Source organism: Gossypium hirsutum, chromosome D02, assembly GCF_007990345.1.
Source record: "Gossypium hirsutum isolate 1008001.06 chromosome D02, Gossypium_hirsutum_v2.1, whole genome shotgun sequence".
Lineage (NCBI taxonomy): Eukaryota > Viridiplantae > Streptophyta > Magnoliopsida > Malvales > Malvaceae > Gossypium > Gossypium hirsutum.
The window spans coordinates 338755-355491 of NC_053438.1; the positions used below are offsets into that span (position 1 = coordinate 338755).

The 16737-nt window shown below is 33.8% G+C and overlaps 2 protein-coding genes and 1 pseudogene across 2 annotated transcripts; 1 reads left to right on the forward strand and 2 right to left on the reverse strand.

The window, feature by feature from the left end:
• Nucleotides 1-211: 211 nt before the first annotated feature.
• Nucleotides 212-1909, forward strand: LOC107906158 (probable serine/threonine-protein kinase WNK5; annotated as a pseudogene).
• A 4927-nt stretch (nucleotides 1910-6836) lies between these two features.
• On the reverse strand, nucleotides 6837-8115 carry LOC107903617 (transcription repressor OFP1). Its single transcript, XM_016829713.2, has one exon. The coding sequence runs from the start codon at nucleotides 7920-7922 to the stop codon at nucleotides 7008-7010; it is 915 nt and encodes a 304-aa protein (XP_016685202.2). The 5' UTR covers nucleotides 7923-8115; the 3' UTR covers nucleotides 6837-7007.
• Nucleotides 8116-14035: 5920 nt separating this feature from the next.
• On the reverse strand, nucleotides 14036-16502 carry LOC107903607 (U-box domain-containing protein 16). The gene has a single exon (XM_016829704.2). The coding sequence runs from the start codon at nucleotides 16214-16216 to the stop codon at nucleotides 14162-14164; it is 2055 nt and encodes a 684-aa protein (XP_016685193.1). The 5' UTR covers nucleotides 16217-16502; the 3' UTR covers nucleotides 14036-14161.
• Between the last annotated feature and the right edge of the window lie 235 nt (nucleotides 16503-16737).

A 16737-nucleotide genomic window follows, 5' to 3' on the forward strand; every position in this document is an offset into this window, starting at 1 on the left:
TTTTTTTTTTTTTAGAGTTTCTTAGTTTGGTTTTCTTGGTTTTGGCGACGACCATGTCTATAGAGAATGAATTGGCTGGCTTATCGTTGGAGGACGAGAGAGAAGAGATTTTACAGGCTCAGAAGGAGTTTGATTCTGCGACGGCGGTATTTGAGTTTTGCCTACCCTGGTAGGATGCTTTCTTACGGCATGTGTAATCCACTTTCTGGCGATGAAGAGAATCTATGAGAGAGGTCCATATCTTAGTTTTGAGGGAGAAGAGGTTTTTGTTTGGTATAAATATAAGAGTCATATCTTAAACACTTGTTTATCTTTAGTTTTGTTTATCTTTAAGTATACATTCGTATTGGCAAAACTGATAGTTTTAGTATGAGAATCAAGGTATCGAGGGGAATTTATTAATAAAGCCATATAAAATTGAACTAGTTCACTGAAAAGATTCCTTCACTTTCCCTGGAAAATTTGGACAACATTTTTTTTTATGTTAATCTCTTATGTATGTATGTATATATTCGTACAGTTCAGAGAGATCTGGGTAAAGGAGCAATGAAGACAGTGTACAAGGCATTTGATGAGGTCCTTGGAATGGAAGGGGCATGGAATCAAGTGAAGCTCGCCGATGTTTTCCGTTCACCGGACGAATTACAAAGACATTACTCCGAAATCCACCTTCTCAAGTACCTCGACCACAGTTCCATCATGCAATTCTATGAGTCGTGGATCGATATCAACTTCGTCAACGAGATGTTCACCTCCAGCACCCTTCGAGAGTAAAACCGCATTTAACTTAACTGTCAATCCAACGAAACCTTATTCGTAGTACCATTTTCTAATACGCAATCATACAGGTATCGGCAGCGGCGCCAGCGTGTCGATATACGAGTGATTAAGAACTGGTTTTGCCAAATCCTACGCGGTCTAGCTTATCCCCATTGCCATGATCCTCCAGTGATACATAGAGATCTCAAATGTGATAACATCTTTGTCCATGGTCACCTCGGACAAGTAAAGATAGGTGATCTCGGATTAGCCGCCATCCTTCATGGCTCGAAACATGCTCATTGTGTTATAGGTACGCCGGAATTTATGGCACTGGAACTATACGAGGAAGAGTACAATGAGCTTATAGACATATACTCCTTCGGTATGTGTATATTAGAGATGCTCGAATCCAGCTCAAATCTACAAGAAAGAGACTTCGGTGAGTTATTTATCGGTTTTGTTAACACGGAATTCAATATATGACATTTTCTTTTGAACTTTGTAAGTCATTCTACAAGGTTCGAGATGATGAAGCTTGGAGATTCGTCGGGAAGGGAAATGCCTCGACCATGTTTCGAAGAGATTGCATGCTTACGAGCTCTTGCTGAGAATTTGCTGAAGTTTCTGCCATTCCCATGTGTCTTGAGCCAAAAACAAAATATGTTAATCACTGCCACAATGGACCTTACTGATGATACAATTTTTCTCAAAGTGCAAATTATAGACAATGAAGGTACTATGGTATTAACTTGTTACTTTTGATGTGTTGTTTATAAGACCGATCTAAACCCGGGTTTTGTAGGTCATGCTCGGAACATCTATTTTCCGTTCGATATATAGTGAACGATACTGCCATCAATATCGCCTCGGAAACGGTGAAAGAAGTGGCGATTAGATCGGGAGCCATTGGAGATTGCTTATATGATTGAAAAGGAGATATCTTCCCTTATCCCAACTTGGAAAGACCGGGGATCCTATTGAGTTCATCACCGATACAGCTTCGAGTACCATGACGAAGATGATCGTAACGGAATATGCTTTAAGTTCATGCTTTGGTTTGATTGCAAATTAAGTGTTGAATAGATCTATTTATTTAAAGATCGGGTTAATCGCTCAAGTCTAAAGTCCCGTAAAAATGTAACAGGGTTTAAACAAAATAATAAAATCTAAAAAATATTACGCTTTGACAAAAAAAAAATAGATTGATTCAAAATATGGGTAAATTTTGATAAAATTAAATGATGAATTTAAAAAAAATAAATAATGGCAAAAAAAAATTGAAGGAAACTTGAAGTTCAATGAAGCTTCACAATAATTAATGATGATGTTGTCGGTTTTGACAGTTCATATTTTAGTTAAAATGTCAATGTTTGGAGGCACTGTTTAAATTTAATGATTTAACACATTAAAGATTGCAATTCTTATATGTTTATTATTATTTAAAAGTTTGAGTACCGAGCTCCAAGTGACGATTCGACGATCGGTACAATGGATCAGTACCCATTGACAAGTAGAACATACCTTAGATTCAAGTCAATCTGATGGTTAATGTCGAAAATTGGAGAATAATATTGTTTGGATTTTAGCTTATATATTCATAACGTTCAAAGTTGTTTAATGAAAAAAAAAACTCAATTGTAGAAGAGAAGGGAAGGAAAGCTAGAGTTGGTCATACAACAACAATTTTAACATCTCAGCAACTTAAATGAAAACTTTAGAATAGTTCAATGACTATTTTATAACCTTTTGAAGTTGAGTGACCAAAATGTAAACTTACTAATAGTTTAATGACCCTGGGTGTAGTTTACCCTTTTTTTTGTATTTTTATATCAAATATGGAAAAATAAACACATAATATGATTTGAACCTATGAAATTTTTATTTTGCCCAAAGCCTAATTTCAATTTTATATTAAATTTTTATTAATATATTTGTTACATAACTTTTTAACTTAATTATTATTAAAATCTTTGATTGAGTTGATATTATGACTCACGAGTTAACCATACATGAACTCAATTAAAGATGACCAAAAAATGAATTTATATTCAACTTTTACATAAATAAAAAATAAAGGGTATAAATAATATTTAACATAATTCAATTTAACATATGAAAAGTGTTAGAGATTAATTTTTTAATTTTTATAAAGTAGAGGGATGAAATGCAAAATTATATATATGGAGTAGCTTGTAGAAAAGGGTAAAATTAAAGGAAAAGCCCAACCAAAATCATGGGTAGAAAGATTTTGGTAGTAACATGGTGATTTATATCAATATCAAAGTGTCACCCATCAATTTATTACTTTGTCAAAGAAGTCCACCTAAATTAATTCAATTCACACTTAACAATTTTAATGGCCATGTTGGGGTTCCTAATCCACTTGACCCCCCCCAAGATAATAAGGAGTTCGTCTAACTCGGATCTAAGGAGCTACCTTACTCAAAGGGAACGCCTTATACGATATTGGGTGATTGTCATGATTAGATCATGTCTTACATCAACACTTATTTCTTACATGCTTGTCTCTCAAGAATTGCCAAGTCACGGGCTATGGGGTCAAAGCCAGAAAACTTTTCTAGTCAGCCAATTATAAAATTACGAGAGGTTAAAATATGAATTTATCATTGCGTCAGTTTAAAACTTTTACAATTTTTGTAAGGACTACCAAGTTCTATCATGACTTAACTACTAATTCTTGTTAGCAAGACACAGATCTAAGAAAATCTACATCTAACGCATTGGCTAACATTACGTACCAAAACTACGCCAAAAGTTTCCTAAAACTTCCCATACCTCTCCAAATTGACTACAACAACAAGAGACGAATCCAATGGGACAAGCAGGCAGGGGTCTTGGCCTCGAAAAGTGAAAAAATTTCACTTTACCCTCAAAATATAAAATAATACACGATAAACTACATTTAGACGTCTCAAAATTTTCTAATTCAATTCTCACCCTCAATAAATTTTCAAAATTCACTCCTGAAATCACTCGACACCCTCGTGCTTTATCACCAGGTCCTTAACCAAGTGTTGGTATTGTAAGAAAAAAGAGGATGGAATTGGCAATAAAATCCAAAATTTGGTAGTATGTGTGTTGATTAGATGTGTATAGATTCGTCGTTTGTGTTGGAAAGACATGGAGAGAAAGGACATCAACATTGCCAAACGTAAATAATAGAGACAAGCTAAAGCTAACTTCTTCAATCTTAGATTCCCCCAAGATTTTTTGTCCCCCACTCGTGCACTTCCTTCTTTGTAATAAATCCAAGTTTTTATTTTTATTTTTATTTTTGGACTGATTTACAATATTAAATTCAGTGAAGCAATTAGATTATACAAATTATTACCATTTTCGTAACACCCAAAATATTGTTGAATTACTTAAATTATTACAACATTGTAATTAATTACAAAACATGACTCCATGTGTATCTCGTATTGTTTTCTGTAACACGCGAAACATTTTATTACACTTAAAATTACTCGTAGTCCATTCCCAACCCTTAAATAAGAAGATACTGCGCTTCAACACACTCGAACTCATATCCTTATGTATTAGCAACAATGCTAATACCAATCAAATTAAGACTCAATCAACAATAAATAATTACACTTGAATCCGATTATTACGTAATTTTTCAAACATCATAAATCTATATTCATATTATTAGGATCAAATTTTAGAATCCACCTCAAAATTAACGTGTGTAAATTTATATAATGATTATCACCGGTGGGGAAAGTGATTAAAGTCAACGAATAAAGCAAATTAGCTGGAAAAAAACCGCAAAATTAGGGATTATGAACAGAAAAAACCCTATTAATTACCAAAATCTAAATTATTTTATTATAAGATTAAAAATAATTTGATTATATATATGATATGGTTTAGGTAAAACCAAGCTTCAATCTCTTTCTCTCAACCCTTAAATAAGAAGATAATGTGTTTCAGCGTACTCGAACCCACGTCCTCCTGTACTGGCAACAATGCCCATGCCAATCGAGTTAAGACTCAATCGACTCACCTATTGTAATTTTATTTAAATATATTTAACATTATTTTCCCCCATGTTTAATAAAAATTAAATGCCTACTCTCTTTTCATAAAGGATAAAAGGGAAAAAGGAAAAGAATGGTAAAAGCTTATGTTACCATGAAACAAAAGAAGGATTCAATTGCACAAAGGCATGCAAAGAGTTCTCAAAAGCTTCATTAAAGATATTGACTTATAAATTTGTAGGAGGTTAAATGTAACTTTATATTTTTGAAGGGACTAGATAATATTTTCATTGGGTAATTTTATTATATATTAATTTATAATTTCATAATTTATAAAAGGGTTTAAAAGTAATTTTTTTTTTCAAATTTGAGAGGTTAAAGTCCCGGTCGCCTCTTTAGATTTGCCTGAAAAGAGAAGTAAAAATTTGAATTTAAATACAACTTTGATCCAATGTGTAATCTGATACAATTATATACATGAAACTTGAATTGTGGTTCATATGTATATACGAAACTTCGATGTTGATTCAACTATACACGTTTAAAGAAATAAATACATACATTTATTTTCATATTGGGTTAATATAATTACTCGTGCGTGCAATATTTCAACGTAAAATAGTGCTAATTTAATAATATTAATCAAAATTTATATACGACATTACACATTTTATTAAAATTCATATATGAACATGAACATGAACATATTACATTAACATGAACATAGGCCCGGATTTCAAGAAACATGTTGGCTTTTGTAATAACCGAAGCAACTTTAACTTTATTTCAAGAGATCAATTTTTCAACTTTAGGTAAAGTTCTATGCCTATATCCTCCAAGTCCAACCAAAATTAAAAATTATATATTTAAAAAAAAAAGAAAAAAAAAGCATTGAGGCTTTAACACAGTGCAGAAATTTGAATTCCACACCACTCAAAATTTACTTCATCTTGAATATTTTATAAATGTATGGGTTAATACATTGTTTCGTACATGAGTTTAGTTTGGACGTTCAATTTGGTACCTAAATCAAACAACATCACGTGGCTGAATGAATATTTGGAACAAACGTAACTCAAGTATAAAATTGAAAGGGTTTGGGTACCGAATTAGAGAATACGAAATTGAATATTAAGGCTAAATCAAGTACCAAATATTATATCAACCCTATATGTATGTATAAATTTGAAACGATGTGGGGAAAGAGGACATTTTGGGTGGAGAAAAAAAAGAATAAAGGAACAGAAGCCTTGTGGTTAAAGACTATCTTCTTTTAGAGCCCAAAACACTGATGGAAGAAATTGTCAGTAAATTGTCTCATAGGACATTGTTTGAGGGACCCCTTTTACAATTTCAATTTCTATTATTTTTTTCACCATTTTCCATGTATCTATTCACAGTTTCATCAACAAATTTTTGGGTGTAGCATAATACATATTAATGTATTTTTAAAGAGAAAATTTGGGTTTAAATATTGGAGATGATGGTGTTGGTGTCAATAATTACAAACTCCGAATGAATTAACCATTATGGGCATGCGAATGATAAAAAAAATCAAAATTGGGAGAGATCGTTGTTTCTAAATTACTTCCGAATTTTAAAAATATCAATATGATATAAATCAAGTCATTTTATCAGCTCAATGGTAACATTCGGTGAAGCGACTTTAAAATGACATTTTGTATTTGTGTCACGCTTTTTACTACTATTTATTACCGTTTGAGTTCTGTTATTAGTTTCTTTACTTTATGAAAGTTGTGAATTTAATTTATACTTTAATTTGGTCCGTTTTAGTCCATATACTTTTCAAATTTTAAAATTTCAATCCTTACCGAACGATAATTGTGAAATTCATTAAATTTTGTTATTTCCAAAATCTAATGCAACAAAGATATCATTATATCATGTCAACTTATTATTTCTACATATTACTCATGAAAAATTCAGTTGATGGATTAATGACTTTCATTTGCGTCAAAACTAAAATTTCAAATTTTGAAAAAATCTCGTATATGACTGATAATTGAATTTAACCGATCAGAGTTAACTACTATTTTTTCGAGTCAGGACTAAACTTTAAAAATTAGAAAAATTAATGGTATTAAAGTATAAATAGTTTGCAAAAGAAAAGCGATTAAGGGAATTAAATTACAGAGAGTAATTACAGTAAAACGTAGGCTAAAATTGGAACCTCATAGAGAACTGTTGTTAGAATAAACAGTCTTCATCCACCGTTAAACATCATCGGACATCGATCAAATCGAACCAGATTTGCTTGAAAACCTTGATGATAATTTCATGGTATTCATCGGAATTGAGAGAAAGGTAACAAGCAAGCAAATCCTCCAAATCCTTAGATGCTCTAATATTATTCTCCATTATCATCTCCACCATTGATTCCCTAAAATCTCTTTGAGGATCGACCGACGATTTCACCACCGCAAAACTCTCCGATAAGCTCCTCCTCGAACTTGAACTCGAACTGTTCGACGAAATGCTTCGCCGAGCATGACCCTGAACTAATCTCCTATTCGCAATTTTCGGAGAATTCACTCTCAGCTTTACACCCGAAGGACTGTGACCGAATTTTTTTGTCTTGTTCTTGATGTCCTTCACCATGTCGTTGAATTTAGCCGGTTTCGTTACGATCGGAGGGAGTTCGAGCTCCGGTAAGAACTCGTCGATTTTCTTAACGTCCGCATCGGAGATTATATCGTCGTTGGCTTTGGAACTTGACCACACCAAGTTATCGAACGATTCTTGCGGTAAAGAACTGTCGTCGGAAGACGATAAAGAAGATGAAGAAGAAGCTGAGTATTCCGGTGGAGAATCGGGTTTATTCTTGATAGTTTCACGGCAACTACAACCGGCGGAGACGGAAGAAGTAAGCACCTTTGACGGCGGTGACCGGAAATTCCTTCTGGGATTTCGTTTCTTGGTGGATTTTCTCAGTGGTTGATCAGGGGAAACATGAATTGGAACAAGCTCTCTAGTGAAATGATAGGATTTTCTGGGATTCAAATGGGGTTGTTCTTGTTTTGATGATGAGGGGCGGTGTTTTTTCTTTTCATGGTGTTTGGTTCTGTTCATGTCTTTGAGTTTGTAAAACCAGACATTGGGGAACATGTCTGATAACTTGAACCTGGAATTACCCATTGAAAATGGCAACTTTTGTATGAAGAAAAAGGGATTATTTTGAAGAAATATGAAAACTTTGATGATGATGATGATGAGGAGGAGGAGGAGGAGAGATATGGGGGGAAGTGATTGAAGAAGAAGGAGAGTAAGAAGGTGTATAAAAACAGGGAAAGTGTGATTGAAAATAAAGAAAAGAAAAGTTTGGGGGTCCACAATGGAAGAAAAAATAGTTGGCATAAAGGGAAAATAAACATTGGTCCCAGGTGGTAACTAGCTTTTTGCTTTTTTTAAAAAATTTTTTATTTTTTATTTGCAAGAGTTTTTTTTCTTATTTCAATAAATATTTGGTTAAATTCTACTATTAATTTGTGTAGTTTGCAAAAGTTATGGACTAATTTGTCCATTTTTTGGTAAAAACCTCTCCAGTGTCTCTCAATTTCGAAATTGAGTAACTAAGGACAATTAATCACGACGTTTATTTCTTCCATCAATTGTATATAATTTTAATTGGCATAATAAAAAATTTAGCTTTCAATGTTTAAATATTTTGTTATTTTGGTCTTAGTTCTAAAAAAATTCAACAAATTTAGCCTCAACATTTACACAGTTACACAAATGTTGCGAGAAAATTTTATTAAATTAGGATCAAATTGCAGAATGTGTAAACTTTGAGAGCTATTATACCGACCAAAATCATGTACGATAGATAGAAAGCATCAATGTCGTGATTAATTGTCTTTTGTTGCTTATTTTTGAAATTCATAGGGATTAAATTGCTCTAATTTTTTAGAGGAACCAATTTGCTCAAATTCAAAATTGAGAAGGTCTGGAAGGGTCTTTTCCCCATTTTGTATTAAAAGCGGCAAAATATAATACAGAGAACTCCATGATACTTTTATCCAATTAGCCTGGTTAAAAATTCGGGTCTAATTATGATTTTAGTTTTTCTAATTTTCCAAAATTTGAATTTTAATTCCTTAATAAAGGCTTCAATTTTTTTACATTGTCACCTTAGCAATAGAGCTAAAAATATTTTCAATTTAGACCTAATAATAACATTATAAAAATAAGTAGACCAAATTATACCAAATAGAAGAATTTCCAATCGAGTCCTAGCTTAGATTAGCACCATTGTTGTTAAATTAGACAAGACGTCTTCCTACAATTTAATTAGTTTAAAGGTAAAGGGTTTATGGATGGTTCAGAAAAAATATAAGGACTAACACCATAATTAGACCTAAAATTTGAACTACTGCTACGTTTGTTTTGGTAGTACGGCTAAAATAGTGGTTTTGCATGGTTTTCCCCATAAGTTCCATCGACGTGGCTATCATGCAGGCCCTTGGATTGACCCCACAAACATTTCTCTTTTTTTTTTCTTTGATTTTTTTGCCTACCATAGAAATTATCTATTAACACAATTTTATAAATTAGCTATATTTTTTTCAGTAATTTTACAATTAGCTTACAATTTTATAATATTTAAAAAAGGGGAAGGCCATGGTGAAACAAAATTTTTTATTTTAAGCATGTAGAGATAAAATTATAAAATTTTAGTGACTTTTTAAAAGGGTTAAAATTTCAATTTTTTTATTTAATCAAAGGTTAAAAGGATTAAATTGAAGCTTTTAATTTTTGAGAAGGGTAAAAGAATAATTTGCTCATTTGGCCAAGGGAGGCCAAGGCTTCGTGCCTTATGGGGTATAAATGAAATACCAGTGTTCAGGATACTCAAGTTTGATTCGAAAAAAATCAAACCAAGCTCGAGCTACCAATCGAACCAAATTTAAGTTTAGTAATACTTGACTTGAACAATTTCTGAGCCTTACTGAATCTTTCATGGTTTTATATTATTAAATTATGTTATTGCTCTTAATATATATTATTAACCTTAAGCTTAATTATCGAGCTAAGCTGGAGCAAGAATTTGATTAGCTCAATTATTTCTTGAGTCGAGTTTCAGCTTAAAAACATATATTTAGTTGAGTCCGAACCGAGTATCAAACTTTGAATTTTGAGTCGAGCTCGAGTTTAACAACATTCAAATTCGATTTGACTCAATTACACCCCTACCATAGCTATGCCCCTAGGGAAGGCTCTTAACCACCCTTGGTGCCTTCGACAGGTAAAGTAGACAATAAAACCTTGACTCAAAGGTAAGGTTGAGATCAGGTAACTTTCATGTTTAAGTTTTCTCTAGATTTTTTTTTATTTACTTACTTTCATATGAATGCAGCATCATGATTTTTAGTTTTTGTTTTTTGATACAATGCTTAGAACTACCCATAACCCCTCCTCAACCCTTAATTAAGAGGATAATGTGCTTCGGCACACTCGCCAACTGAGCTAAGACTTAATCGACAGTTTTCCCCAGATTTATTCTAATTAGTTAATGAGTGAGCTATACTTAAAGTCGTTAAATTATTTGTAAATTTACGTTTTGATCATTTAACTTTTAAAAAAAATTTACAAAATAGATACTGAATTATTTGAAAGATTTTAATTAAATCTATGGACTGTTAAAATTATTGTTGCATAGCCTTTTCTGTTCGTACTGCTTACACCAATTGAAAGCTCTCATTCCCTTTTTTTTTTACAATTCAAATTTTTTTCATGAAACAACTTTGAATATAAAAAATCTGTAAACTAAAATCCAAATAGTTTTCTTGTCATATACATTAACCCTCAAATCGACTTAATTTTAAAATATATTCTTCTACAAATTGATAAATACTAATCTACCGTATTGATGGTTATAACAACCTTATCTCTTACAAAAATTTTCGCACACCCCCAAACATATCTCATCGTGACCAATTCCAAAAGCTATATATATATATGCAAATGCCATTAAGACCAAGCAACCTTTTTATCTGCTCTGGGCGGTAAGTCGTCTCATTAATTAAGACCTTTAAAAAAAAAGACAAAACTGCAAGTGACAACAAAACAGAAACAGCTCGAAAGCACATGAAATTTTCTTACCAAAGTAGTGATTGGCTTCAACCCATTGCCTTTTTTTGTCCTTCCAAATCATTATCAAAGCATTGATGGTCATGTATGGCGGTGTTTCATAACTACATGCACCTTTGACGTTTCTAGTCAACTGGTCCCTTCTTTTTAGGGTAAATTTATATCGATAATCACTTAATTATCAGTATTTTTTTTGTTTTTTAACTGTGAAAAGTAATCGTCACTCATCATTAAATGAAAAATAGGAAGATAATGTGATAACTTCTAAAATTGGCTACTAGTTGTTATTATATCAATTTTATTTTTTTAATAGTCAAATGACTGCCAGTGTAGTTTACCCTTTTTTTAAGACTTAAAATATCCTCCATGCTAATTTTACTATCCGTGAAAAAAATTTGTGATTGACTTACCGCTACATTTAACACTTATCGGTATCAAATTGGTCCTTTAGAGGAGGACGACAAAAGGTTTAAGTTAAGGAAATGGTTCCAAAACACTAATGAATTGAGAGTGGGGGACCTAATGATTTGCTGTGGTGCCTGAAAATATTTTGCAGGACAAGGAATAAACTTCAAGAAGGTTTTTTGTTTTCCTTTTTCTTTAATGTTTTTCTGTACAAAAACCCAGAATGTTTTTTTATTGACAATGATGTTTGTGTAGTTTTTTTGTTAGAATCTTTTTCACATTGTTGGGCTTATTGGTTGTGTATTGGATTTGGTGATTGAAAGCCCAAACAAGCCCTTTTTTCCCCGAGAAAGTTCTGCAGAAAGTGGCTAAGTGGGCTTTTGGATCCATTAGGAAAAAGAACACTTATTCTTGCCTACGTGGCATTTAGTTTAAACATTAAATATCAATTAAAATGTAACTTAGAGTATATTAAAACACATCGATTGAGTCTTAATTCGATTGGTATTAGTATTGTTGTCAGTGTAGGAGGACATGGATTCGAGTGTGCTGAAGCGTGTAATCTTCCTATTTAAGGATTGCAGAAGGGCTATGGGTAGTTCTAGGCATTATATAAAAAAGAGACGTATTAAAAGAAATAAATATGACCTAGAGCATGTTAAAACATATTAGCTCTCAACTCTCCATGCAATAAGAACACATGTGGTTACAATTTGATCCATATGTTTTAAGTTTGCTCTGTGTCAGATCTAAAACTATATTTAACGCTAAACTTTAAACATGTCTAATTTTTTTTATTCAAGTGTATTTTTTGGCTAATATTTTTTTTTTCCAAATTTCGAACTTGGACTGATAACCTTGCCCTTAAACAAGTATAATTATTTTCTATTAGGTAAACTACACCAAGGTCACTAAAATATTAGTAAGTTTACGTCTTTGTCATTCAATTTTAAAAAGTTACAAAATGGTCACTCGATTATTCGTAAGTTTTCATTTAAGTCACTGAACTATTCAAATGTTTTTACTTAAGTTATCCGACTATTAAGTATTTAAAAAAAAGTTTGACTAGGGAGTTCCAAGCGACAATTTGACGATCAATATGATTTATCAACACCCATTAATGATTAGAAGGATATACATTAGATCCAATTCGATCTGATGTTTCGTGTTAAAGACAGGAGAAAAAAGTTATTTTGATTTTAGTTCCTAGATTCGTGATGTTCAAAGTTATTTCATGAAGACAAAAACAAAATTGTAGAAAAAAAAAAGGATAGCTTTTGATTGGTGCATGCGGTGCAAACAGAAAAGACCATACAACAACAATTTTAATAGTCCAGTGTCTTAATTGACAATTTTTAGTGACCATTTTGTAACTTTTTAAAGTCGAATGACCAAAATGTAAACTTATTAATAAATTAGTGGCATTATATACAGTTTACCCTTTTCTATTTGTAAATGTAAACCCAAAAAATTTTAATATTTACAAAAATGACCCAGGTTCAAAAAATCACTAAAATTTCCTGAAATAAACAATATTTTTGGGTATTGGGAACTCAATGGTCGACACCAGTGTATTTTTTTTAAATCGTATCATACTAGTATATAAAAAACTAGTATTCTTAAAAAAAATTGGTGCTGGCCAGTAGATGATCGGCACCAGGTACTTTTTTCGTGTCCCAATGCAATTTTTTTTACTTTGTTACACTGATGGCCGGCACTGGTTAAAATTAAAAAAAGAATTGGGTGCTGGCCATGTAATGGCCGGTACCAGGTACTTGTTTCGTGTCTCAATGCAAATTTTTTTGAAATTAGATTTAATTAGTGCCGGCCATCAATGTTCCAAAAAAATTTGCATTGAGACACGAAAAAAGTACCTGGTACCAGCCATTACATGACCAGCACCCAAAAAAACCTTTTTATTTTTTAAAAATTTAACTAGTGCAGGCCATCAGTGTAACAAAGTAAAAAAAATTGCATTGGGACACGAAAAAAGTAGCTGGTGCCAGCTATCTACTGGCCAGCACCAAATTTTTGTTTTTACATCTTTAGTGCCGGCCATTACATGGCTAGAACCAAATTTTTTTTAAATACTGATATTTTTATATACCAGTATAATACGATTTAAAAAAATATCCTGATGCAGGTCATTGGATTCCCCAAGTCAAAAAAATCAATATTTTAAAGCTTGACACAATCATTAGGAAATCATGAGGCTAAAGCACTATGTAGTGCCGGCCACTAAGTTTTCAATACCTAAAAATAATGTTTATTTTAAGTCATTTTGATAATTATTTTTAAACTTAAGTTATTTTTATAAATACTAAAATTTTTTGGATTAGATCGATAAAATAGGCGTTACCCATCTTCCCCGATGGTTGTTACGTCAAAGAGTACAAGCATTTAACAATGGCATAAAAGCAACTTAAAAAGGCTTTGATTTCTAGCCAATAAATAAATCAAGCTACCTTTTTTTGTCTGCTAAAGTAGTTAATTATAGCCAATAAAGCATTGATTCTTCTTTTTAATTTCCCAACACATATAAATAAATGGTTTTAAAAGTATAATAATTTGATTTAAAAATAATTAAATCTTGTCGATCGAGTCTTAACTCGATTGGTATGAGTATTATCTCTAACATAGGAGGACGTGAGTTCGTGTGCGTTGAAATAAATTATCCTCCTATTTATATGCCGAGAGGGGCTATTAATAATTTTAGACTAGACATTCTGTACAAAAAAATAACTGAAGTCTGGTAATTATAAAAAGAATAATCTTTTTCCATTAAGATTTTCCACAACTTGAAATAGAAAGAAAAAAGATTTTACAAATTTCATTCACAATTTACAATTTGACAATAAATTTGAAAAAAAAATTGTATCCTATCATGCTTGCAATATTGTTCTTGATGTACCTACAGTCATGGTTATCATGTTTGAACTATCCACAACATTATTTGTATCCAAATCCAAACCGGCCGCCCATCTTCGAAGAATCCGCAACAACGTCGCCGCTTTCCGTCTCCCTCTTGCGGTTCCACCACCCATTACTTCCCATATTATCCTTTCAATCCCCGGAATCACTGCCAACTCCGCTACCATCTCCGGTCCCCCTTTCCTACACATGGTGACCAAAGTAGCTGAGGCGCTTTCCCTTGCATTATCTGACCCTTCCCTCAGGATAACACCCAGTTTCTTAATTATGTTGAAAGCCGCCGCGATCGCTGCCAATCCGCCTCTCCTAGTCACCGCCTCGAGTATTGCCACCGCTTCCTCCGGTAGCTCGTCGATGACTCCGCTCACCATCTGTATCACCCCTCCTTCAACTAACCTCCCTACAGTCTCCCTATCTCCAGCCAAATTCAAAATAGCCAGGAGTGCATCCTTTTGGCAGCTCGTGGTTCCGTCTTTGGCTAAATCCAACAATCCCTTTATGACACGTGTCTTCCTCCCTAAACCTTTTCTGTACCCGTGTATGCCCGATAAGCTGAATATCGTCGCCGCCGCATTCCCCTTGGCTTCCCACGTGGCACCTGAACGTAACACCTCGATAACGCCATTTAAAGCTCCGTCAGTCTCCACGATTCTCGTTTTGTTTGCTTCTAAGATGGAAAGGTTAAGAATAGTAGTAACAGCGTTGACCTGGAGGTTCGGATGCTCCAAACCTACACTTGAACCTAAATACCTGACCAAGATCGGGATCGCTCCAGCTTCTGCAATGCAGGCTCGACTATCCGAGTCGGTTTTCGACAGAGCACGAAGCTCATAAACAACACCGTTAGCCGCCTCCATGGTTTGACTACCCGATAATTTGTTGACCAAAAAAGAAACCGTCATCTTCGTAGCTTCAAAGGCGGCTTTAGTACCTTTAACGCTGTTAACTTTCTCGTTATTTCCGACGGTCTCAAACGGAATTCCTTGCTCACGGCACCACATAGTTATAAGATTCCTCAAAGCTCGGTTCGGTATAAGGTTGGTATGGATCAGGGTTTGACCCGTTTTAGGACATGTGGAATGCCCAGATTCAATCCATAGATTGATAGATTTCCGATCGTACGTCTGACCCGTCGCCACGACAACCGGATCCCTCATCAACTCAAGAGTAATCGGACACCGGAAATCAGCCGGGATAGTCAAATCCGACGTCGATTTTTGCCGCCGATGATCCGGTTTACTTGCCGTCGAAGATCCGAACAACACGCAATTAGCGTAACGAACAAGGCCAATCAAAGAAACGATGTCCGATTTCGATTTCTCGTCGACTTGATTCTGGATTTCATCTTGTAAGCTCTCGATTTCTTCTCTGCAACTCGAACCGTCACGTAATCCCAGATACTCCATGACTTTTTTAAGCTTCAACTGATCGGGAACGATCTCTTTTTCGATCCGATCCAACATGGTCAAAACTTCTCGCCGGAGAAACACATCGCCGGGATCCACAACCGGCTTCGACTTACCGCACTGTTTCCGTACCAAAACCACGAGTTCTTCCACGTCTTGACTCAGTTCAATCTCTTTAAAAGGGAAAATATCGAGTAGAGTCGATAACTCGAGGGTGAGTTCATGAAAATTATTAGATAATACCTGGATTTGCATTAACATCCACATCTTGCTTCCATTTGAACAATCTTCGAGCAATGTTTTAATCCTTTGTAAAGCTATGTACATTTCTTCAAAGCACAAAAGGGTTGAAGGAGAAAAGAAAACAGAAGCTGGGTTTTTTATCAGCTCGTCGAATAATATCGAGAGAAGCTTGGATTTGTTAATGGAGGAAACCGAGTTCCGTTTTAGAAGACATTGAAATGGTTTAAAAGAAGAGATTTCTTGTGACAAAGAAAGAAGGGACTTTACCAAGTTGATATCGGCTAATTTGGGCGATACAAAAGCTCCGGCCGAAGGCCGCCGCTTTCTCGGCGGAAAAGCATGAGGAGAAACAGCCATTGAAACTTTCAGAAGAAGGTGGTATAGTAGTTGATTACGAAAAGAAAATGATTTTGGGTTTTGCTTCAAATTTAATATAAAACGATAATAATGGTGCAATTACTGATTAATTTATATGATTTTGATAAGAGGAGTTGGTTTTTGACTGGAATTTTATAATTTGCTGTTGGCTTGTGGCAGGCGGTTTACCAGGTAAGAATTTGTGTGTTGTAAGAAATATTCTTTTCGTTTTTCATCACACACATACGCCGGCTGTTTGCTTCTCATTCTACAGCTTATCCATTCCGGCTGGGATGCTATAATTTATGGAAATACTTGGTCGTATATCAAGCACCTTCCCACCAAATGAAACCGTATGTCCGAATTCCTAATCAAATTAAATCGAGTTTTGCTCAGTTTCAACCCTGCAATCAGGAATTTGATAAATGATGAATAGAATACATTTCATGATCAGATGCTTATACTCGCAAGAAAGAGATTAATCGTTGTTACTGACAAATGATATTTCTTTAACTCGAATA

What these genes read in the sequence shown, in the direction of transcription:
- LOC107903607 (XM_016829704.2), bottom strand. Translation starts at nt 16,216, where the DNA reads ATGGCTGTTTCTCCTCATGCTTTTCCGCCGAGAAAGCGGCGGCCTTCG.
- LOC107903617 (XM_016829713.2), bottom strand. Translation starts at nt 7,922, where the DNA reads ATGGGTAATTCCAGGTTCAAGTTATCAGACATGTTCCCCAATGTCTGG.